The following is a 25,378-nucleotide window of genomic DNA, read 5'->3' on the forward strand; positions in this document are numbered from 1 at the left end:
ACACACACACACACAGACACACACACACGCATAGACACAGACACACACACATACACACACACACAGACACACACACACGCATAGACACAGACACACACACATACACACACACACACACACACACACACAGACACACACACACAGACACACACACACACACACACACACACACACACACACACAGACACACACACACACACACACACACACACACACACACAGACACACACACACACACACACACACAGACACACACACACACACACACAGACACACACAGACACACACACACACACACACACGCACACAAAACCTTTTCCTTGTGCTTCCCAGGAGCTAGGAATCCCCTGAGGGGTTTTCAGGGTTCTAAAAGGCATCATCAAATGCATCTGCTTCTTAAAAGAAAACAAAAACCAGGATAAAGGGAAACAGGGTGAGGGTTAGTAAGATTTCTCTCCTCTTCCTGCAGATACCTGATTTGAGCCAAATCGGTTGAGGTCTGTGCCAATTTCTTTCCCAAAGGATTGCTGCGCTGGCCAGCAGTTGTCAAAAACCTGATCTCATTTGAATGCTTTCATAGCACCAGCTCCCTCCAGCCCATGCCCAGGTCCCATCCACTGGGCTTTACCCTCCTTCTGCCTGCTCTGCAGAAGCAGGAACAGACAGTTCACCCCCAGGAGGGTCTGGCGGGCTCCTCTCCAGGGCCACTGAACTCATCCCCCTGCCTCCAGGTGTGTGAGGCCACCCTAGTCCAGCAGAAATAAATGAGCAGCTTCTTTGCTTCCCTCCAATCCCTCCAGGTTTTCTCTGCCTGGAAGCCTTGGGGAGCTTGTGCTGGCAGGGGTGGAGGCAGAGGAGGGGAGAGAAAGAGACCTGGAGAGTGCAGATTCAACCTTGGTCAGCACCAGGGACTGGGTTTCAGTGTCCTCCCCATCCAAGAGAAATGTCCCTCCAGGCCTGTGTTCCCCAGGGGGCATTCTGTCCTCAAGAAATCTCTTTATATCTCCCTTGGAAATGCCTGAACATCTAAAGTGACGGCAGATGTCAGCTCCTCCTTTATCCACCTGCTTTTTCCCAGAAACACCAATGCTCATTTAATGCTCCAGGCTTGGGGGCCCTGGAGTGTGTAAATGAGCGTGAGGGTTCTGGGCTGGTTGGTCATGGGGCCAGCAGAACAGAGCCAGCTGCAGGCCCGGACAGCCTGACTTCCGAATGCCCTGGCTGGTGCGGGCTGTGTGGAGGGTCGCTGATTTCACTGGGGCCTGGAGCTCTGAGCTGAGTGTCAGACACCTGCGCTGAAAGGAAAAGGCTGCAGCCTGTGTTGCCATGGATATACAGAGGCGCGATCAGATGCTGTTATTTTTAGCCCTGCAGTGCCAATTTATTGGTGGTGTCCTGGGGACACGCAGGAAAGGCAGGAGGGCTCTGAGTCAGGGCTCTGCCAGGACAGGTGGCTGTGAACGTGCTGGGGTCTGGGTAGACTCAGCCTCCCTCTGGGGCTGCCACGACTCTGGGGTGGGGGGAGAGGAATGGAAATGCTGGGGGATGTGGGGGGAGCTAGTGAATGGGGACAGCAGAGAGGGCTGAGGAGACACCAAGCTGGTTTTGGTTTTCTAGCGAAGGGAATAGATGAGGCCACCAGCAGGTGGCTTTCGGGTAGAGAGGACACTGAAGCCCACAGAGCTCATTTGGAGACCTCAGCTGGCCCCTCCCTAAGGCAGTGCTCTGGGGCCAGGACCCAGATGCCCTGCAAACGTTGGTGGCTCAGTTCCTGCAGGGGCCTAGAGCTTTGGGGTTTTCATCTGAGGCAGGCTATGGTGGGAACAGGGGCCTCCCAAAGGGCGGTGGGCATGACAGAGGTTGGGGGGGAGCCTTCGGAAATGGCAGAGGAGTCGAACTGGCAGCTTTGCTTTTTGCTCGTGGCCAAAGCACCTGATGGGGCAGGGACGTCCGCATTTGTGTCTTGGTGCCACAGCCTTCTTGGGTCTGGCCTGAGCCAGGTCCCAGCTTCTCCATGACTGTCCACACCCCATCATCCAGGCCTGGTCTGACGCCCTTGTCCCTACACATTTCATGTAATAGTCATTCATCTACTAACTCCCACCGTGAAAAGACTCCCCTGCTGTAATTATTTGTATTATCTATAATAAGACATGCTTCCTGCCCTCAAGGGGGCCCCTGAACACGTGGCCTCATGGAGATGGTGACAGGGCTCCCTGACTGGGTGGCTCACACACAACGGGAAGAGGCTGATCAGGAGGTGCAGAGATGCTCTCCTAAATTCCCATGGGGCCAGGAGAGGTGGCTCATGCCGATAATCCCAGCACTTTGGGAGGGCGAGGCAGCTGGCTCACTTGAGGTTAGGAGTTGGAGACCAGCCTGGCCAACGATGGTGAAACCCTGTCTTTACTAAAAATACAAAAATTAGCTGGGCATAGTGGCACATGCCCGTAGTCCCAGCTACTCAGGAGGTTGAGGTTGCAGTGAGCTGAGATCGTGTCACTGCATTCCAGTCTGGACAACAGACTCCATCTCAAAAAAAAAAAAAAAAAAAAAAATTCTCATGGGCCAAGGCCATGGTGAGTGGATGAAATACATTGGCCACCTAGCGACCTCTCTGATGCTTTTCTTCCTGGCCAGGATAAAATTCATCACCCACCACTCTTAGGGCTGAGACTCCTTCGAAGGTAACAAACAAAAAGAGAGGTGACCACAAAACTATCCAGGCCCTTCCTCCCTTGGCCTGGGTCTGACAGGGAATCCAGGAGGTGGACCTAATTGCTCTCTACCCACAGTTGGAGGTGACAGTAAGGCCCAGAGCCAATGACAGCTCCTTTGGGGCAATGCCAAGATGCCTGAGGTCCTTCTTCCCTCCCTCAGGCCTGGCTCACCCCAGTGAGGGTCTTACCATTGACAGTGAGGGTCACCTCTCTCTCCCCGGCTCCCACACGGGGCACCACAGCCCGGCACACGTACTTGCCCGCGTCCTCCTGGCGCACGGATTTGAGGGTGAGGGTCTTCTCATTGCTCAGGACCTAGGAGAATTGGCAGGCTCAGACACCAAGAGCAGGCGGAGGGGTACGCTCCGTCTCTGGGAACAGGGCAGCTGAGAGGCTGGCCTGGGGTAACACGCAGTCTCTGGCATCTCAGTAGGAAGCAAGGTGGGGAGGAAAGAGGCCAAAAATGTCCTGGCACAGACAATGCCTGTGGGCTGTACAGAGGAGACTCCACCAGCAGAGAGGCCGCCCCGTGTGGCTGAGGATGTTGCATCCCAGGTGCAGCCCTGTGGGCTGGGGGCACGCAGGGGTACATGTGCCGGAGGAGGGGGATGCCTGCCTGGGGACTTCCAGGCTTCCTCCTACAGGAACCTCCCTGTACCTGCGGTGGCTTCTCCTCTCCCAGGCTAGCCATGGGTGACATGACCCTACAGCTGAACTTCTTTGAGAGCCCCTGAACTTGTTTTCAGAGTCATTTTCAGGATCCCTTTGGGATACAGCTTGGAGTGATGAAAACAGGCTCTGGCATGAGCTTGGTCTGCGTTCAAATCCTGACTCCAGCAGTGAACACCTGTGTCTCTCTGGTCAGTTGCTTATCTTCTCAGATGCTCACTTTCTGTCTATGTGTGGGGCCTGGCAGGATAATGTAGTATCTGCTACGTAACGGGCCACACAAAGATTGGTTTCCTTCTGGTCCCCCTGCTTCCCCATGCGAGGCTTTCCCCGCTTCTTCTTATGTGAGGACATCTGACAATCTCTCATGCACTGAAGAATACATACATCTTAAAAGAGGAACACAAAGGCCGGGTGCAGTGGCTCACGCCTGTAATCCCAGCACTTTGGGAGGCCAAGGTGGGCGGATCACTTGAGGTTGGGAGTTTGAGACCAGTGTGGCCAACATGGAGAAACCCTGTCTCTACTAAAAATACAAAATTAGCTGGGCATGGTGGCCCACGCCCGCTATTCCAGCCACTTGGGAGACTGAGGCAGGAGAATCTCTTGAACCCGGGAGGCGGAGGTTGTGGTGAGCCGAGATCACCCCATTGCACTCCAGCCTGGGCGACAAGAGCGAAACTCCACCTCAAAAACAAACAAACAAACAAACAAACAAAAAGGAACACAAGAAAGTGAAGCCCAGGTCCAAGGCTAAAGGGCGGCTTTATTTGGGGGGAGTTACAAAATTTCTTTCTTTTCTTTCTCTCTCTCTCTCTCTCCACCTCTCTTTCTTTTCTTTTTTTTGACAAGGTCTTGCTCTGTTGTCCAGGCTGGACTTAAACTCTTGAGCTCATGTGATCCACCCACCTCAGCCTCCTGAGTAGCTGGGACTACAGGTGTGTACCACTGTGCCCACTTGAAAAGCCTTTCTAGTGCCTTCCCTCCCAGCACGTTGGTGATCAACTTTTCTTATAAGGTTTAGGACAGGACAAGACTGCAATGGCTGAATGTGCTCAGGGTGGGACAGGCACATGAGGGTGCCTGGGTTCCCCCTCCTCTTTCTGGGGTCTTTCTCCCTGTGGCTTACACTGGAGGCTGACTCCCCCAGTCTAATAGTGAGAGAGTCCTGGGCAGCAGTTCCTTCTTGCCCCACTGTCCCCCACCCCCTGCCAGGGTGGCCCGAAGTCTGAGCTGCAGACTCACCACTCCAGAGCCCCGCTTCATCCAGACGATGGTCAGGGATGGGTTACCGGTCCAGGCGCAGCTGAAGATGGCATCAGAGCCCAGATCCACGAGCAAGGATTGGGGTTCTGTGGTCATCCGGGGCCCAACTGCAATGCGGGGAAGAAGGAGACAGGTTTAGGTGGCTGGGGAGCTCTGGGATCCTCCTTGCTGCTGCCTCCTTTCCCCCCCAGACCTTGACTGGGGGAAGGGAGGCAGCAGGGTACTTGTGCCACCTCAGTCGCTTCCATTTTAGTCGTCTGCGCGGGCGGGGTCTGGGGTCTGGGACTGGGACTCAGGAAGTAAGGAGGGGACCCCTCTCCCGGAGGCTTCGCCTCTCTTGGGCCCACAGAGGTGGTCAGCAGCATGGGGCCTGGGAATAAGGTGCTGGGGACCAGGTTCTGCCTGGATTTACCCCCAGGGCTCTCATCCCCTTCCCTCTGTCTGGATCCCAAATGGTGCCAGAAAGCTGGGGAAGCCCCCCCATCCCAGTGGCAGGCATGGGCCCTCCTCCTGTCCTGGGGATGTGGGCCCTTGGGATCTTCATGCCTCTGCCTTCAAGCTTGCTCCCTTCTCCTCCAGCCTCAGCCTTCATGACCTGGTGCACCTCTGGGGTGGGATGGGGGCTCTGAGATGCAGGGTGATGGAGACACGGCTCTCGTGATCCACTCCTCCTCCCCCAGCGTTTCCCACCCAGTGCTCTCAGGCCACCCTCCTATTCCAGCCATTCCGGTCTCTGTGTCAGCCCCACTGCAGCAGAGCAGCCCTGGGTTCCACTTCCCACCCCTCTGCTAAGCATTGAAGAGCTGAACGCAGGCTCCTCTCCACCTTCTCCAGCATGTCTGGAGCTTCCTGTAGACCAAGCTTGGTCTACACAGTGGGGGCTGTGGGGGGATTCCAGGCCCAGGGTCCGACCTTGGCTAGGCAGGTCTCAGAGTGCTCCTTCCAGGGAGCAGACAGAGCCTGAAGCCTGGTGCCAGGAGACTGGGATTTGTCCCCTGATGTAAAAAGGGAGTAACAGCACTTTCTTCTAAGGCTTCGAGGGAGAGGGGAAGGGTCAGACTTTTTAAAGTTTGTAAAAGCGAGTTTAAAACTGTAAGGAGCAGTGTATGAGCTAATGATGCTTGTTTTGAACACATCCAGCCAGTTAGTCCATGGCAATGCGTTACCTTGCTGTGGGTCCCTGCAGGCCTCCAGTGGAAAAGAGGGGATGGGCCAGGCGCGGTGGCTCACGCCTGTAACCCCAACACTTTGAGAGGCCAAGGTGGGTAGATCACGAGGTCAGGTCAGGAGATCTAGACCATCCTGGCCAATATGGTGAAAGCGTCTCTGCTAAAAATGAGACCATCCTGGCCAACATGGCGAAACCGTCTCTACTAAAAATACAAAAATTATCTAGGTGTGGTGGCGCGTGCCTGTAGTCCCAGCTACTCGGGAGGCTGAGGCGGGAGAATCTCTTGAACCAGGGAGTCAGAGGTTGCAGTGAGTAGAGATCTTGCCACTGCACTCCAGCCTGGCGGCAGAGTGAGACTCTGTTTCAAAAAAAAAAAAAAAAAAAAGAAAAGAAAAAGAGAGTATATCCATGAGTCCCCTCAGTGGAAGGCAGTGGAATGTGTGTGGATGGGCAATGGATTTGGTCATTGCCCAGGTTCAGTTCTCATTTGGCCACTTACTGTGTGACCTCAGACCTCCGTCTCCTCATTCAGATGATGGGAATAATAATATCTACCCATGATGGCCTGCATGCTTGTGTCCCCTGTCAACCCTGCAATTGAGCTCATGTGATCCTCCCACCTCCGCTTCCTGAGCAGCTGGGACTACAGGTGTGTACTACTGTGCCTGCTTGAAAAGCCTTTCTAGTGCCTTCCCTCCCAGCACGTTGGTGACCACCTACTTTTCTTATAAGGTTTAGGACAGGGCAAGACTGCAATGGCTGAATGTGCTCAGGGTGGGACAGGCACATGAGGGTGCCTGGGCTCCCCCTCCTCTTTCTGGGGTCTTTCTCCCTGTGGGAGAAAGTTGAAATCCTTGCCCCTGTGGGATGGTAGTAGTAGGAGGAGCTTTCTGGGGAGCAGGGGGATTAGATCATGAGAGTGGAGCCCTCATGATGAGATTAGTGCCCTTGGAATAAAGGCCCCAAGAGCTTGCTTTTCTCTTTCTCTCTGCCATGGGATGCCACAGCAAGAAGGCAGCTGCCTACAAGCCAGGAAGAGAGTCCCCACCAGAACCCACCATGATGGCACCCTGATTTCAGCCATTTAAGCCACCGAGTCTACAGTAACGTGTCATAGCAGCCCCAGCCAAGACCCTGACTCATGGGGTCATTACAGGGATCAAAATAAACATGAAACACCGGACAAAGCAGGTTTTCGTCGAGTGCAAAGCATCCTACGTCATAACGCATGAAGCTTGTGTTGTGTGCAATGAATCAAGCCCTGGTTTCTCCAGCTCTAAGCAGAAGCCACCGGATGCCTGCTCGCCTGGGGAAGTCTGCATCACTGCACTCACAGTAGACGTCAACCGTGCGGCTGAGGTTGGTGCTGCCCAGGGCATTGGTCACCTCGCAGGAGACAGGCTCTGAGAAGTACGTGTAGTCCACTGTGGTCCTGTACACCTCTCCAGATGCCTCCTTGATGATCTGGCCCCGCTTGGCCCACCTGCAACAAAGGCCAGGGGCTGATGTGGGCCTTGAGTGGCAAGGCCAACCCTCTGGGAACTGGATGCATCCATCCCACGGGAAAATGAGGCCTGGGGTGGGCGGCAAGTTGTGGGGGTCCTATGGGGTCCCTCGAGGGGAATCTTCACAGAGGGGCTACTTCAAGGGCTCAGAAGGAGTTGGTTTTGCTCCCACCCAGGCAGTTGTGAAGGTGGCAGGCTTTGGTTTGTGGTCACCAGGCAGTCAGTGGCACTCAACAAGTGGGTTATTCTGGAGGGGGTGAGTGGATGACTCAGCTGGTCAGCCCATCTGCTGGCTAGATGACGGAAAATCCAGCTATCAGTGGGCAGACAGCTGGCTGTCCTGCTCTGAACTGGATCATGGGCCCCTTTGGAAAAGAAGGAGGCCAAGTCCTTGACCTCAAAGGCCAGGGTCAAACGGAGCACACCCCTACATGCATGCTCATACGTGTGCATGAGCGCGCACACACACACTGACAAGGCGAGAAGCTGTGGGAGAGGTATGCCGTAGGGGTTCCATCTCCCATCCAAACAGTGGAATACTAATACTCATCAGGAGAAGTGGCGTGAGCGAGTGGCCCTGGCTGTCCCTCTTTCCTCTCGACCAGCTCTCAGCTCTCCTGTCCTGTTCTGCCTCCTGCCTCCATGGGGTTCTGCATGGTGCCTCCTCACCCCAGAAAGTCCTCCCAGTTTCCCCAGATGACACTTGCTCTTCTTCCTGCCTGGCCTCCGCCCTTGCAGCCTGGCTTTGCTCCTCTGAGGCAGTGGCTCCGTCAGCACTGGATTGGTGAGGTGATGTGAGTCGTAAGGCTCTTTTGTCGGCCAGTCAGTACCACACAATAAGGGAGGACAAGAGGCCTCTGGCTTGCTTTGGATCTGGTTCTGGGGCAGTGACCCCTCTGTTGGACCAGTGACCCAGCAGCCTGCTGTGTGCAGGAAGCACTGGAGCCTCACAGGGGGGTATGTGTGTACACATGTATGTGTGTGCATGTGTGTGTTCATGTGAGTGTGTGCAGGTGTGCATATGAAAATGCATGTGCGAGTGTGCATGTGCATGTGTGTGTGTGCATGTGTGAGTGTGTCCATGTGCACGTGTGCATGCATGAGTGTGTGCATGTGTGAGTGTGGGCATTGTGTGTCCATGTGCATGTGTGCATGTGTGTGTGCATGTGTGAGTGTGGGTATGTGTGAGTGTGTGCATGTGTCCATGTGTGTGCATGCGTGAGCATGTGCATGCGTGAGCATGTACATATGTAAGCATGTGCATGCATGTCGGCATCGTGTGGCTGTGTGTGGTGCATAGTTAGGTCGGTGGCTCGCTAGCTGGGTAAGTGTGTGCATATGTGTGTGTCCGTGTGTGTGCATGTGTGCAGTGGTGTAGCATGATGTGCATGTGTCTGTGTACATGTGTCCGTGTGTGATGTGTGAGCGTGTGGCATCTGTGTAGTGGCATGAGGTGCATGTGATGGTTGGTGTGCGTGTCCGTGTGTGGTGCATGGTGAGCATGTGCATGATGTGCGGCATAGGCCAAGTGGTGTCCGTATGTCGTGCATGTGTGCGTATGATGTGTGCCATATGTCGTAATGCGTGTGTGCATGTGTGTCATGTCATGTGGTTGCATGATGTGTCTATGTGCATGTGTGACATAAGTGCTAGTGGTCAGTGTTGGGTGGCATGGGAATGTGTGAGTGGTGCATGTGTAAGCACGTGCATGATGGTAGTGTGCATATGTGTCCGTATGCTGTGCATGTGTGAGCGTGTGGCGCATGTGTAAGCATGGTGATGTGTGTCCATGATGTAAGCGATGTGGCATGTGTGTGGCACTAATGCGAGTGTGTCCATGTGTGAGACTGTGTGCATTGTGTCCATGTGCATGTGTGAATGAATAGTTCATGTGCATGTGTGCATGTGAGTGCATGTGGTGTCCCATGTGGCATGTATAACATGTGTGTGTCCATGTACATCTGTGTGCATGTGTGAGCGGGTGCATGTGAGAGAGGAGAGCATCGTGGGCATAGTGTGAGGCGTGTGCATGTGAGGCCCTCATGGTGCAATGTGTGAGCATGTGGATGTGTGAGGCATTGCAAAAATGTGAGGGCATGTGCATGTGAGGGCATGTGCATGTGTGAGCGTGTGCATGTGAGGGCATGTGCATGTGAGGGCGTGTGCATGTGAGGGCATGTGCATGTGTGAGCGTGTGCATGTGCATATGCATGTGAAGTTGGGGGCTTCCTTACGGATCTCCAGGGAAAGAGTTCTCCGTTTCTCCTGGTTTAATCCTATTCTGGCCAACATTCTGTTTTTGAAACCACATAACTTCTTTTCAGGCTCCTCCCATTGCAGTTGAAGTGTCTTTCGGGGAGTTTGTCTTTCCAGAGCTGCAGAGGCTCGTTGCCTCCAGAAGCGTCACCCTGCAGCCACTGCTCCCTGGAACTGCAGTGTCTCTGCCCCCCTGCTTTGCCTCCCCTTTATCTTATTCCTGGAGTCTTTCCTGGCACCACAGATGCCGTCTCCTGCCCTTCCCTCCGTTAGCTTCTTGCCTCCGTCTGGCCCATCCAGCCCTAGAGATGGCTGTTTCTCGGCCTCACACAGAACACCTAGGCTGGCACCACGCAGTTGTTATTGCAAATTAATATTGGGTAATTATTAAGAACACAATTAATAATAGCAATTGTAGTTTAACAATAGAGCAAACCATAGCTCCCTTAGAGCTTAAGTAGCTTCCCAGTAAGCCATTATGTGTTACTCATGTGTTGTTTCAATTTCTAACTTTAATTTAATGACCAGACTTAAGAGTCAAGCCGGCCCCTGCCTGCGGCAAATGAATTCAGTTCCAGGCACATCTGGGGAAGTGTGTCCAGCCCTGCAGTTCCTTCCACCCTGCTCAGGCGAGGGGGCCAGGTGGTGGATGCAGCGGGAGGCCAGGCGGGGAGCTGGCTGGGCTGGGAGGGCAGGGATCCCCGACTGCTCACAGCTCTGGGTGCCGGGCGGGGGTGGAGGGTTTGGGCGCAGGTGATTGGGCCAAGCATGCGTCTTCCTCAGGGCTTCCTGGAGAAGACGCAACTCTCTCCTCTCCTTTCCTTCCAGGGCCCCTCACCAGGAGCATCACGGAGCGTGGAAGCCCCACCTGCTTGGCCCCGAGTTATCAGCAGAACTGCTGCTGGCTCCAGGCGCCAAGGTTCCCTGCCCTCCCTGTCCTCTCCTCTCATGGTGAGGGAGCCGGAGAAGGAAGAGGAAGGGGCCCGCTGTGGAGGCTGGGTCTGCAGAAGCCCAAGCCAGGCCTTCTGGGGAGGTGCCTCCGCAGCCGACAGAGCCCCCAGCTCACATCTCGCCCAGCTGGTCTTTCTTCCCCTTCTACATTGAAAAGCTCTCTGAGGGGTCCCTGCCAAAAACACAGACACTCAAACAACTGCATCCACGCAGTTGGCCAAGGATCCAGGCCAAGAGCTAAAGAGTGAGTCCCGCCCCACCCTCTTCGTGCCTCTTCTGATTTTGGTGCAGTTTCTTCTTCCCTGTCCTTTCTCTTCGTCTCCTCTCCTTTCCCAACCCACCTCCCCCGACTCACTGTTGCTTCCCCACCTCTCCCAGCCCCTCTGAAAGTGGAGTCAGCTTAAGCCTCTCCCAATCAATGTCTAATTTGGTCTGAACAAATGTAAGATGATTATTTATATCACAGAATCAGGGGACCCGGCGTGTCACAGCAGCCAGGTTGTCCTCAAATAGCCCAAGGTTTTATCTCTGGTGGGGGGGCCACATCCTGCTATCTGCTGGGGAACACTGAGAGACTCTCAGAGGAAAGGGCCCCAAAGCACTTTGGGCTCCTGGTCCCTAGGAGCATCTGCAGTGACACCCTCATGCCACTCAGGCCTCCTTCCCAGACACTGGGATGGAGGAGGGCGTTCTCTCTAGTTTCAGAGATGACAGCCTCTTAGTGAGAGCAGGGAGGAAGTTATCAAGATGAATGAAAGTAAAGAAACAAAGATTCCTGTAATCTTGTCAGTTAGTTGGGAAAAATCAATGTACTTATGTGAAGAGATTTGCTTATGACGTTCTTCTTGGATCCCAACATTGTATCTGAACACCTGGCTGCTTGGTGAGACCTTGCTGCAGTGAAGGGGCTGAGCGAGTGTGGGTGGGTGCAGGCGCCCACCACCTCCCTTCTCTGTGGCCCCTCCACCTCCTCCCTTCCCAGGCCACTCCAGCTCTCTGGCATTAACCTGGGGGCCGGAAGTGCTCCCTGAAAGCCTCTGGAGTCCTGGAGGGAGATGACCCCTCAGTGAGGTGTTTTCAGGACCCTTCACTAATCAGAAGGCCATGAGGGAAGGTGACCAGTAAGAACTAGTGAGTCTCTGCAGGACACCCTGCCCTCCCAGCCTCTCAGCTCCTGCGGTATTGGAGGGGCTGGCTGTGATATTGTGAGCCCCAGGGGAGTATGAAAGGGAGGACCCACAGGCCACCTGTAGCCCAGGGAAGCCTGCATGTTCTCTGCTTATTCATTAACTTTTCAGCTTGCAAAAAACAAACTTCGGAATTACAGAAAAGTTGCAAGAATAGTCCCATTAGCTGCCACCCTCCCATCGCCCAGATTCACCAGTTGTTAACATTTTCTCACACGTGCTTTGCAGTGACCTCTCCTCTCCTCCCACTTTCTTCTCCTTCCTATTATTGATGTTCTGCTTTTTTGAGGTTGGTGACTCTGGGAATCAGGCCCAGCACTTGGTTTCCTGGGTGTTTGCTCAACCTGTCTGGGTCAGTAGGCAGGTGTATAGGGGGGGAGGCAGGCCTGGGGGTGGAGGGGTCAGGTCCCAGGGCGTGCAGCCCTGCTGTCTGCCCAGCCCACCCATCACTGGGTCCCCAGGTGACCGGGGCCTGGCAGTGAGGGGAAATGAAAGTTGAAAGTTGTGTGTCCTGGTCTCTGGGGCACCCAACAGGCATTCTAAGGGCGGCTGTGAGGGTGAATAGGGGTGCTTGCAGGGTGGTCTGTGAGTGTGAAGGGCTGCCCTGGGAAACTAGCATGACAGGTATTTTCTGGGCATGTTGTACCCAGTGTTTAGGGACCAGAAGCAGAGACCTGGGAGCAGACAGAGGAGAGAAGCTGAACTTGTACAGAGGAACCCACGCCTGGCAGGTGCAGCGTGGATGCCCAGGGCCAGGAAGTCTCATCAGGCTCCTCTCCTGTGTCTTCAGTGGCTTCTGAATAGATGCCAGACCACAGCCAAACCAGACTTGCCCCCTGGACCTGGCTGGATCCACATGATTCCAGGGAGCCTGGAGTCCTTGGCTTAGAAGGGACCCTGGAGGTCATCTGATCTTTCTTCTGACTCCAGTCAAGCGAATGGTTAAATTGGACAGGACAGATGGGTTTCATCCTATTCTAAAATATCCTTGGGGATAGGGACTCTGTGCTCTGCCTCTGCCTGGGTTTCTGACTCCAGTGCTGCTTAATTATGCACTCTGCAGGGAGCACCTCCTCCTGTCCAACCTGAATCCCTGGCTGTCCCTGTGGTCCATTTCCTTCCATTCTGCCCACTGGGGCCACACTGCCTCTTGTCTTCCCTGTTCTCCACTCCCCCAGGCCGGCTTATTTCCTAGGCTGAGACCATTAGTATCACTGGCCTTTGCCGATGCTACATCTTAATGACCCAGATCAATGGCAGAGGTGACACCTGGGCTCTACCCCCAAGCCTGGTCTGGTGGAAAGAGACCAGGCTGAGTCAGGGCCATGGCACGTTCCACATGGCACCCAAAAGGAGGCGAGTCTGCCCTTGAGTGCCTCCAAGGTCGCTTAGTCTCCTAGAGTCTTGTGCAGAGCCCAGGCAGAAGGGCGCCCAGAGGAGCAGCCTGTGTGTTTACTGGATCAGTCAGACACATTTAAGGAGTATCTGGTTTATGCCACGTGCTGTGCCGCATGCTGAGAGCCATCAGTGACTGAATTGCAGTTCCTGCCTTCGTGAAGCTCTGTCACAAGGCAGAAACAAGTTAAAAAAAAAAAAACAGGGATGCTTTGGCCGGGCGCCGTGGCTCACGCCTGTAATCCCAGCAGTTTGGGAGGCCGAGGCGGGGGGATCACGAGATCGAGATCGAGATCAGGAGATCAAGACCATCCTGGCTAACATGGTGAAACCCTGTCTCTACTAAAAATACAAAAAAAAAAAAAGCCGGGCGTAGTGGTGGGCGCCTGTAGTCTCAGCTACTCGGGAGGCTGAGGCAGGAGAATGGTGTGAACCCAGGAGGCAGAGCTTGCAGTGAGCCGAGATTGTGCCACTGTGCTCCAGCCTGGGTGACAGAGTGAGACTCCGTCTCAAAACAAAACAAAACAAAACAAAACACACACAACAAAAAAACCAAACAGTGATGCTTTTATCCATGTTGTGAGCAAGAGACACACAGGGGCCATGAGCATGTGTGATCCCGGATGCTCACTGGACCGGGCTGGAGCCCAGACATCCTGACCCACCCAGGTGAACCAGTCTGATGGGCACAAGACTGGAACAGAGGTTCTGATCTTGCTGCTTCTCCTGGTTGTTCTTTTTTTTTTTTCCCTGAGTCTTTCCCACGTTCGGAGTGTGGGATAAACAGGCTATTCAAGCAGAAGGCGTGAGTCCTGCTTCCTCCAGTGGAAGAGGGCACGTGCATGCACAGAGAAGAGGAAGGGTCCACCCGGCCACCAGGCAGCCGGGTGCAAGGGAAAGGGAAGAAGGCTACTGGACACGCGATGTGGACCAGGCACACGCTGCGGCCATGCTAAGGACCCTAAGTGACATCCTACCTGAGAGGCATGAGGGTGGGGGCCAGTGGCCAGGCCAGGCCTCCTCAGCAGTGACTCTCACCTGTACTGGGTGACAGCTGGGTTGGCCTTTGCAGAGCAGTGGAAAGTCACGACGTTGTCCTCCAGCACTGGCTGTGGCTCCACCGAGAGGTTGACCAGTGGGGGATCTGCAGGGAGAGGGCAGTCACTTGTAGACCCGAGAAAGAATGGGGGCAGGGAGATCCTGGGTGACTTGGAGGGTAGAGCCAGAGACTCCACCACCCAGGAACCCTCAGAGCAGCCACCACCCTGGTGGTCTCCAGGAAGTTGGGGGCTCCATGGAAGGTGCCTGCTTCAGATAGTCCTGGAAGTGGGATCAGGGCTCCCCCGTGGACTTGGGGCCTGGCGTTGACACGAACCCCAAGCCAGGAAGCTTCAGCCTTGGGTCCAGGGGTTTCCCATCCTCCAGCTTTCGGGCAGAACAAAATACTCCAGGAAGGAGAAGTGGGAAGAGGGGTGCAGAGCAGAGAGGGGCGGGTGGACACTCAGCCTCACTTCAGTGCAGACTGTCTTTGAAATGTCTGTTTATTATCTCTTTTCTGTAAAGGTTCTGGGGCATTTGTTAACTTGAAAGCGGCATTTACACCCTTTCATCAGCCTAATCATCTCCACTCAGTCCTGGCTGGTGGCCCACGGCCTCAGCTCCCCAGGGTGGGGCTTGCTTTCTCATTTGACATGATAAGAAGCCAGGCTCTGAAGTGCTAAATGGTGGGAGGGGGAGGAGACAGAAAGTCAGAGAGAGAAAAAGTCAGGGAGACAGGAACCAGAGACACAGAGACACACAGAGAGATCTGTACAGAAGGGACCGGAGGCTGACAGTGAGACATGTACACAGAGGAGAGACATGGAGACCACAGAGGAAGAGAGATTATGTGTGTGTGTGTATGTGTATGTGTGTGCATGTGTGTGTATATGTGTGTATGCATGTGTGCATGTGTGTATGCATGCGTGTATGTGTGTGTGTATGTGTGTGTGTGTAGAGAGACAGAGAAAGAGAGACAAAGATGAGGAAGTGACAGGGACAGAGAGAGACATAGGCTGAGAGACAGAAAGACACACACATAGAAATTGAGAAGTGCAGAGAAAGGGTGAGAAAAAGAGACAGAAATCTAGAGAAGCAGAGGGCAGACTGATGGAGAGACGGAGAGACTGACCTGTTTGCAGACTGTGAATCAGACAAGGATTTCAGACCAAAAGCAGAAAAGGCCACAGAGACCCAGCACACAGGGCCCGACAATGATGGCGTTAGAGAGAAAGACCAAGTCAAACTATGAGGAAAAGGAGGAGCAGACACTGCAGGATAGGAAGATGGAAACAGCTCGAGAGGGCTGCACTAGAGAGGCAGAGAGGTGGGAATGGCTTCCGTCAGCCTGGCCCTGCCCAGCTCAGGGGCAGCTGGCTCTGGACCCTCTCCAGAGGCTGGTGTCAGCCCCGCTGCTGGGCTCCCGGCGGCCCCCAGGCCTGGGCACCTCCGGGGCATCCACACACCGAGGGAGGGCGGATGATGAGCCAGTTCCCATCCTTCTTCCCTGTCATGGCCCAGAGGTCTGGCTGAGTTGAGTGGGCAGCCCAGGACGTGGTCCCCATGGACAAGCTGGGCCCTGGGCCGCATCTTCTGGGTCAGTTCCCACCAACAAGCAGAGTAAATTGCAGGAAAGTCACGAGGACTTCTAGGGGTCCAGCCCATTTCCAGAAAAAGAAGTAAAGAAGCCAGTTTCTCAGAGGTAATGAGGAAAAATGCTGGTCTCTCTGGGTCCCCGTGGGGGCACCACAAAGGGACCAGCTGGCCCAGTTGGTCTGGGCTCTGGTTGGGACTATAGTGGGGTCCTGAGAGCCTCAGAGAGTCATACACTCAGCCTCTCAGCTGCAGACTGAGCCGGCCTTACCCTGGAGTTGGGATCACGTAACTGCTCAGCCGCCCTCTGCCTGCTGGTGCCCAAGAGGAACCTGCCTCCCCTGGTATCTGCCGGCACTGGGAAGAGAGCTCTGTTTTCTGAGTAGCAGGTGGCCGACTGTGCTGGGGAGCCTGTTCTCCCACATTTTCCCCAGTTCCGGACGGGGGACCACAAATTCAGGACATATCCGCTCCTGGTGCGGCCGGCCTGCCTGCCCTTCATGGGGAATTACAAGGGAAGTGAGGGTATTTCTGTGATCTCAGTCCTAGTTTTAAGGCATAATTCAAGTGGTCACAAAGATGGGGTGACAAGGAGTAGCCACAAGAACTCTCCTCCTACCCCCAGAACCCCCTGGCCTCTCCTCGAAGCCGCACCCTAGCTTCCAGGGCAAGGCTGAATCAGGAGCCCCAGCCCTCTTTCCGTGCAAGGCTGACTGGCTGAGCTGGGCGTCCGTGGGACCCTACGTAGAGAACATGGACACCCAGGGAGGAGCCTGCAATTTACCATGGGCTGGAGAAGCAGCGGTGAGGCAGAGGAACTTGGGAATTGCCACCTGGATCCAAACGCATGGCCGGCCCATGCCCTCACATTATGAAGGCCAACACTGGGAGGTGAGTACCTACCCCAAGTCTGGTTTGAGGAGGTGAGTGCCAGTCCCATAGACTCGAAGGACCCATCAGAGAACTTGGGGGGGGCTGTGCCAGGAGGCCCTTCCCTCACCTGGGAGTCCTTTCTAAAGTGATGAGGTCTGAGAGGCAGGGAGGTGGGGCAGGGAGGTGGGGCACACAGCTGCTGTAGGACCTTCCTGCTGCTCGATGCCTCTTCACACCCCTGCCATGATCAGCTCACCGTGAGGCCTCTCTCCTGCACTTTCCCTTCCTCTTAGCATCGTCTTTGGTGATCACCTGCCCTGAAGCGACTCACAAGGCTTCCACACTCACTGGCCTTATCTGCACCTCCACCCCAAGACCAGAGGTGCCCAAGCTTCTCTCTCCACTTCTGCTGGTGTACAAAATATAAATTTTCAGGAGTCTGCCAAGCTCCAGAGGTATAAATAGTTTATGTCATATCCAACTATTAAACATGATTTTAATCCCACTTGTGATGTCGGCAGCATAACTTGCAAGAGGGCAGCTTTGATATAGCTGGTGGAACTGAGATCACATTGAACAGATGTTACAGCTGGGAGTCTGTTAGTGTTTCTATCCACCCGTGTGTGTGCGTGTGTGTGTGTTTTCAGAGGAAGTATTACATGGAGGAGAGGGTGGGAAAAGAGAGAATCTTCATGACTCAGTGATTTTATAGCACATTCATTTGAAACTTGGCAGCTGGACACAGAGTCCAGATGTGGTGAGGCTTTGGGGGTGTTAAGCTTTCTCTCCCATTACTCAATCTGAGGGCTTTGTCTTCCGTTGGGTAACATATGAAGACCAAGAGAAACAAACAACAAATGTGCTTTTGCTGAGTTTGGATGCTTCTTGGTTGACTGAGAAAATAAGCAGGTTCGCAAAGGCAGCTCTGATGCAGCCCATGGTGTCCTTAGTAAACAGTTGGATGTTGACCGAATGAACAAATGAATAAATGGAGGAGGAGCTGGAGCAGGAGGAGGGGGAAGGAGGGAGGGAGCGGGTGGACAATGTGTGTTTTGCTTGGCAAGCACATATAAGCACCTTCAGGCTAGGGGCAGTGAGTGTGGGGACAAATGGATGAAGATCCCTTGCCTGTTAGGGCTGTGGGGACACCTGATGAGGGGCGCCACTCACCTCTGGCTCTGCGTCCTGACAGCAGCTGATAGGTGTGGGGCATTCACAATGTGTCAGACACTGCGCTAGGGGCTTGACAGGAAGGATTTCATTTAATCCTCGCTGCAACCTTAGGAGGTAAGCATGATTACTTCCATGTACGGAGGAGGAAACCGGGGCACAAGGAGGTTAACTAACTGGGTCAGTGCCTCTCAGTAAGTGGCAGAGATTTCAAAGCAGGAAGAATGCTGTGGCCTTCACCACTACCCAGTACTACCTTGGATGAGGGTGGTCTGGGAAACTGGGCTGCTGGGCTCCAAGTGTCACTCTAACCTCATTCCGATGCCTCCAAAGGTGGCTGAGATATCCTTGGAAAGGAAGCCAGAAAGGTCCCAGAGGCCTGGCAAGACCCAGTGTCCTCCCGGATGCAGACTGTCACCTGCACCCTGGTGAACGATCCTCCATGGGCATGAGTGCAGAAGGCCGGGTGGGCTGTGGTTAGGAGGGCAGGTTTCCCGTTGCCTGGAGAGGTTCTCCTGGGGTAAATGGATGGTGGCCTAGAGCAGGAAACACCACTTTTCCCACCTCTCCCTGCCAGGACCTACGCTGCTGTCGCAGGCGGCCAGCTAGATTGTCGCTTTTGTACAGGAGTCTGTAACATTTTGTACAGGCCTCCTGACCAGGTTGGGGATGGGCTGGGGAAGAAGGGAGCGGGGTGGTGGTGGCGGTGAATCGAATGGCAGCCTGGAAGTAGGAAGCCTGGATGCTCTGTGTCTCCCGCCCTCTGACCTTCCTGATTTGGATTTTTGCATCTGGACAGACAGCTCTGATCCGTGGCCAGTCCTAGGGCAAGAAGGGGCCTTGGATGTCATTTGGCCAAATCAGACAAGGAACCAGAGTCCCCAGGGGTGATGTGACAGGTGTGGGCCCAGCCCGCCTGTGGGTGGTGGAGCCGTCCTGGACGCCGGACTGCCTGGCCTCGCAGCATCTCACCTCTTCCAGCAGTGGGGCTTACTGCTCCGTGCCAACTGCTCACCACACAGGGGGAGGTGGTGCTCAGACCCGGGACCCAGGTCAGGGCCAGGGCCAGTGGAGGGAAGAGCCGAGGGTCAGAGATTAAGGAGGCCTTGCCTCCTTAATTTTCAGGGCCAGCCTTCCTTGCATTTTGTGCCCTGGGGCCTCCTTCCATCACCATAGCTCTAGGCTTGGCCAGAGCTCCGCTGCCCTGGATCCTTGTGAATGAGGACTGCAAGAAGGCTCCTTGGTACAGGGGTGTGTCAGAGGTTGTGGGGGGGACAGAGATATTTGTTAATAGCTGGTGGCAAGACAGTGAAGATAAAGTGCCCTCCTGCCTCAAGAACTTAGTCTTTGTGTGTGGGTGTCTTGAGCCCACCTGAGGTTTTCAACCATTTCTTCTGCCCTCTGGAATCTAAATAGTGTCTGTCGGGATTCTAGACACTGGCTGGGAACTTCTGCTCTCTAGCTGCCAAGACGAGCTCTCAGAACCCTAAGACCTAAACCCCATCTCTGGACTCTAGGTCCTTGGAGAGCCACTCAGAGCCCAGAATCCTGAAGGCTTAGATGAATCAGGGCTGTTAGGAAGTGTTTTTAAATGCACTTGCTTTAAAACGAATAAAAGACCAAGGAGGACACGAATGCCAGCCTGAAGCTCCAGCCTTGTAATTCAGAGCCCAAGACAGAAGCAGCCACCAGCTTGTGGTGGCATGACGCTTGGCGGCAGGGAGGGAATCTCGAAGGAGAGAAGTCCACTTTTGAGTCCCAACCCTTTAAACTGAACTAATCCAGTCCTGAGAGGAAGGCCACTGGAACACCTTGCTGAGCTCTTCTTGGTTCTGGGGCTGATGGGCACCTTAGGGAGACTTTTAGGAGACCTTCAGGGATCTCTGTCGGGTGGTTTTGGGATGCGATGCTGGTGGAACCCTAAAGCATCATAATTGTCAATATCAATCCTAACACGGTCCACTGAGGGCTGGCTGTGCAGGAGTGTGGAGAGGACGTTACCGGGGTAGGCTCTGGAAAGCTATGCTGCCTGCATTTGAAACCTAAGTGGCCTTGGGCAAGTTAATCACCCTTTTGGTGCCTCAGTTTCCCACAAAGTAGGGACCACAGTCACACCTTCTCCAAACAGCTGTTGAAAAGATTAAATAAGGCCAGGCGTGGTGGCTTACCCCTGTATTCCCAGCACTTTGGGAGTCCAAGGCGGGAGGATCACTTGAGGTAAGGAGTTTGAGACCAGCTTAACAGGGTGAAACCCTATCTCTACTAAAGATACAAAAACTAGCTGGGTGTAGTGATGGATGCCTGTAATCCCAGCTATTCAGGAGGCTGAGGCAGGAGAATTGCTTGAACCTCAGCAGCGGAGGTTGCAGTGAGCTGAGATTGCTCCACTACACTCCAGCCTGGGCAACAGAGAGAGACTCTGTCTCAAAAGAATAAAAAAAAAAGATTAAATGAAGTAATACATGTAGATTTCCTTCCTCATATCCCCTCGATCGACCCTTCCATGAGAGTGGCCGGTGCACCCTCTCCAGAGCACAGCGCCGCTTGCCGATTCTGGAGCCTGAGGACCCTTCAAATATCAGCATCTCCACTCAGACTTCCCCTCCAACAGAGGGGCCACCGGCTAGGCCAGCAGGGGCAGCAGCTGACCGTATTTATTGGTGTGAAAGTCCCACCTTGTACAGGTGTTGAAATGTGGCCTGAAGATGTTCTTTGCAAAAGACCCTCATCTGCGAGGTTGCATCTCATGACAGTAAGGAAGACAAGATGATCCTTCCTGTCCATACCTACGAGCTGGCCAATCCACAGAGCTGCCTGACCCATTGCCTGCCATCAGATGGGCCAGGCTATAAGCAGGGTTGCTGGGTGTTTCACCCTGGGCCTGGCAGGGCTGGGTTGGGGGAGGGGGTGGGTACTCACGCTGGATGTCAATGGTGACTGACGTCTCCTTTCCTCCGGGGATGGCTTTGTTGGTGGCACGGCACACGATGCTCTGGCCATTTTCCACGTCACCAGGGGAAATGAAGAGGGTGCTGACGATGCTCTCCCGCTTGCCATCCCGAAGCAGAGTCTTGGGAGAAGGGGAGAGGGGAGAGGGGAGAGAAAGCTCCATGTCATTTGGCTGGGGTGGCCAGCCTGGGTTGGGGGTGAACAAGCACTAGCTTAGACAGAAGGGGGAGCTGAGGATGGAGGGGTTCAGCTCAGGAGACCTGGGCTGCCAATGTCTACATAGAGCTCGGGGGTTACCCTTGGCTCCCTGGCCTGGGTAAGTGCTGGGCTGCGGAAGGAAAAAGGAACTAGGTAGTTTTCCATCATGTGAAAATTAGCCTGGATTCACATGCTAAAAGCACTAAATAAACCAGGATAGGCTTCATGGAAACCAGGCTTCAGGGGGGTCCCATGTTGAAATGAACTCGTATTTGTTTTGCCTCTGGTGCCTGAGTGAGTCTCAGGCTCTGTAGGACACAAGGAGATGGTTTGCAACCAGCAGGGACTGTGGCTCCTGAGCAGGGACAGTTTGCAGAGGGGGCACAGTTTGGGAAATGGGAGTCAGAGTGGGTGGGGACATGGGCAGAATCAGTGCACATCGACTTTTTGATTATTTGCCTATATAAATCCTTTCAACCTTCCAAAGCGTTTCACTCCCTGATCTCATCAGAGCCTCAATCAAACCACAGGTGGGACAGACACCATTATCTCCCATTGGATAGGGGAGAAAATAAGTGGGCTAGACAGAGGCTGTGGAGCTTGACCAAACTTACACTTCGAGTTGGTCTTGAAATAAGTACTAGGCTCTTACAGGAGGTTGAATGGTATCATCTCCAAATTATTCTCTACCTGGAATCTCAGAATATGACCTTATTTGGGAATAGGGTCCTTGCAGTTTAGTCAAGCAATTAGTAATTAGTTAAGGCTCTTGAGATGAGGTCATACTGGATTCAGAGTGAGCCTTAAACCCAATGACTGGTGTCCTTGGAAGAAGAGAAGACAGTCTGCGGGGCGTGGAGGCTCATGCCTGTAATCCCAGCACTTTGGGAGGCCGAGGTGGGAGGATTGCTTGAGCCTAGGACTTGGAGACCAGCCTGGGCAACATAGGAAGACCGTGTCTCTACAAAAAGAAAAAAGAAAAGAAAAGAAAAAATAAACAAAAAAATTTTAAAAAAATTAGCCAGGCATGGTGGCTCGTGCCTGTAGTCCCAGCTACTTGGGAGGCTAAGGTGAGAGGATCACTTGATCCCTGCAGGTTGAGCAGTGAGCCGAGGTTGTGCCACTGTACTCCAGCCAGGGCCACAGAGTGAGACCCTGCCTCAGAAGAAGAAAAAGGAGAAGGAGAAAGAGAAAGAGAAGGAGAAAGAAAAGAGGAGGAGGAGAAGAGGGGGATGAGGAGAAGACAGAGAGACACAGAGAAGGGCAGGTGAAGTTGGAGGCAGAGATTGGAGGGATGCTGCCACAAGCCAAGCAATGCCAGGAGCCACCAGGAGCTGGAAGAGGCAAGGACGGATTTTCCCCTGGAGCCTTTGGAGGGGCATAGCCCTGCTGACACCGTGATTCCAGACTTGTTGGCTTCTACAGCTGTGAGATAATTGATTTCTGTTGTGTTAAGCACCGAATTGCGGTGCTTTGTAATGGCAGGCCTAGGAAGCAAACCCATCTTAACTGCTGGTCTCCCATCTTCCCAGGTCATTGCTTTACTCTACTGGGCCACAATGTCATTCCAAAGCTACTTCCCCATTGTGGCTGCTACCTCCTTCCCCCTCCTGTTCCTCTTTGCAGCTACTTCCCCATCACTTTGGGGCCCACTAAATCAGGTGCACCCCGGGGAGGGTGTGCTGAGTGTGGGGGGGTGCACTTCCAGATTGGGATTGGAGTCTGGTCAGTATGCAAAGGCTTCTGGTGCTAGAAGGTACTAGGGAGGGACTTCACTACGGGTGCGGTCCTGTTTCCCCCTGACTGGAGCCAGGGAGTAGATGAACAGACCACTCCTCCCTCAAAACCTCCCATAAAGTGACAATGGCAGTGTCTCTAATTCTTATGAGGGCCCGGGAAGAGAGCAGCATTATCTTTGATTAGCCAAAGAGAAACCTGAGTTCCAGGCGAGCCAGGAACTTGCTGGGTGGAGCTAGGATTTGCATTTAAGAATGGGTGAACCCTGAGCCACAGCCTCTGCCGCAACCCCCGGGGTGCTGGAGGGTGGGTACCGTGCTCTTGGCAGGACAGGTGGCAACAGTTAGGGCCACAGGGAGAAACCTGTAGGTGCCTGGAACCCCACATTCTCGGTCCTTAATTCAGTGCAGTTTTTCTCAATGTGGGGCAAACCTCATGGCCTCAGGAGAACAGGGCCAGAGCCTCTATCTAGAACAGCACATCTTGCTGGAGGCAAAGCCAGACTATGACATTCTAGAGAGCCACGCGGTACAGCTGCAGGCCTGGGACTCAGGGTGCCAGCCACGGCCCTGGGCAGAGGGGCTGGAAGAGAGTCATGTGGCCAGATGCAGCAAGCCGGGGGCAGGACCAGTGGCACACCAGGTGAGAGCCTTCGATCCGTCCCGGGGCTGGCAAAATCGGGCAGAGGAGTGAAGTTGAACCCCAAGCCTAAGCCCGGGCGGTGAGGGAGCAGCAGCCGGCACCGCTTTACCATCCTGGCTTGGGCTCCTCAGCAGACCTCACCGAGTCTATAAATAGCCAAGTGATAATAAGAACAATTTCCTGGATGAAACTAAGACTTTGGGTAGGGTGAGCAGAGGCAGGAGGTGGTGAAGAGCGGGTTGGTATTGTTCTCTTCTCCTTTACGGTTCCGTTGTGCTAACAAGGGACATTTACATAAGCTTGACTCTGCCAGGAAAGCTTCCAATGGATGGGCTCTGGGAGGTGGGTGCCAGCGGGAGGGGAGTGAGGGGCCCCAGCTCTAATTAGGCCCTCTGACTGCTCTCCCTCCTCCCTGCACCCAGCATGCTCCTCCGCCTCGGAATGATGATTAATGACATATTTACTGGGTCCGGGCGTGTGCTTTTCTGGGAAATAAAAATTCTGGTTCAAGTTGTTTGTTCCACCTAATTAGAGAAAAAGGGAGATGTGTTCATTAAACAAAAAGAGGGTGAGAGGAAGGCGGGTGCCCCAGCATCAGCACCCTCTCTGTCCTCGTGGAAGGCCCCAGCACCTCCTGGGCCCCCAGCTCGCGGGGGACCCCAGACCCCGTGTGGCAGGCGTCCCAGGGAGGAAGGCTGGGTCTGCCGGCTCCACTACAGGATGACTGAGGGGAGGAAGGTGGGACAGAGCCGGGGGGCCAAGGGGGAAGGCTGGAGGGAGCCCTGCGTCTGAAGGGCAGGGCGGGATGCGGAGGGGTGCATGGGGTCTGCACCCTCAGGTTTCTCTTCCCCTCATTCCTTTCTGATCTCACCTCTCCTTTCTTGTTTCTTTGCTTCATTCCTTTTCAGAAATGGATCTCCCCTAGTCGCCACTTTACTCACATACAAATGGAGCCTCTGGACTTTGCAGCCTTGAAGGTACTGTCCAGGTGAACATTCTATCATCCACAGGTTCTAGCCGCAGCTCCGCTCTGCCCCTCCCTTCCTTGCTTCCCTTCACCGAGCTTGGCTCTGGGGACACACCATGAGCACTGAGCCCCGCACCTCCTGCTTCAGGCAGTTTCATGGGTTGCAGGTGAGCTCCGGAAGGAAGTGAATTATCATGGTGGACCACTCGCTTTGGGGGCCACTGCCTCCAAGGCCTCCCTCCAGTGTGGTGAGCACTAATGTGCTGCCAGTCCCCGGGTCGCCCAGTCACCATGTGACTGCTATGGTGGCTCCCGAGGATCCCCAAGGGTCCCCAAGGACCCAGCCCCTGTGTGTGCAGACATGGACCAGGGCCAGGCATATAGACGGTGTGTGTGCAGACTGTGTCCAGGAATGAGCGTGCTGGAGCACACACCCCCATGGGTATGTGTGCGTACCTGTTTTTGTCTGTGGGTGTTCATGGGCCTCTGTCCACTGATGGCTGTGACTGTCCAGGGCCCCAGGTTCTCTCTGGATGCTGCCTGCTCAGGTGTTGCCTCAGGGCTGTGCACACACCCTCACTGCCCCTCCCTAAGGGCAGGGATTTGGCATTCACCTCTCTAGTTTCCCAGCACTGGCCTGGGAGGCTGGTTTTCCCAGGCATGGTGGTACACAGGGTACGCCACCCCGTGGTTTTCCTGCTTGGGTGGCAGTGGCTGGCCACTCTGCTCTTTCCAAAGCCCCCAGGGCCTCCGCTGGTCAGTGGAGAGCCAGGCCGAGCCCTCAGAGATGGGCGGGCTGGAGGGCAGGCAGGGAGTGGGGACCCAAGCACTGGTGCTCAATGTGGGATGCTCACTGATATGCAAACAGTCTGGAGAGGCTGAGAGCAGGCCTGATTGCCTGGCGACAAGGCCGCCTCGCTTCTCCCCCCTACTCACCTTCCCCACCTGCTGGGGCCCCCCACCACCCTGCTCTACTTAACTCCCTAGCCCCTCCCCCCAGCCCTCACCATCCCCCCCTACCTAATCCCCCAGCCCCTCCCCTGTTACCCCCCTCCCCACCTAGCTCCCTCTCTATTTAACCCCCACCCCTC

General features: G+C 54.5%; 1 protein-coding gene across 2 annotated transcripts in view; it reads right to left on the reverse strand.

Annotated features, from left to right (window-relative positions):
- Positions 1–25,378, reverse strand: part of KIRREL3 (kirre like nephrin family adhesion molecule 3) — a 575,101-nt gene that overhangs the window by 18,962 nt on the left and 530,761 nt on the right. For both annotated transcript variants that reach the window (XM_017892265.1, XM_017892264.1), the window contains exons 6-10: positions 20,714–20,864; positions 14,159–14,264; positions 7,161–7,309; positions 4,635–4,762; positions 2,909–3,035 (exon numbers count right to left, since the gene is read on the reverse strand). In XM_017892265.1, coding sequence (XP_017747754.1) covers positions 2,909–3,035; positions 4,635–4,762; positions 7,161–7,309; positions 14,159–14,264; positions 20,714–20,864 — 661 coding nt within the window. The remainder of the gene's footprint in view (positions 1–2,908; positions 3,036–4,634; positions 4,763–7,160; positions 7,310–14,158; positions 14,265–20,713; positions 20,865–25,378) is intronic.

Source organism: Rhinopithecus bieti, unplaced genomic scaffold (genome assembly GCF_001698545.2).
Source record: "Rhinopithecus bieti isolate Rb0 unplaced genomic scaffold, ASM169854v2 scaffold_20150, whole genome shotgun sequence".
NCBI lineage: Eukaryota > Metazoa > Chordata > Mammalia > Primates > Cercopithecidae > Rhinopithecus > Rhinopithecus bieti.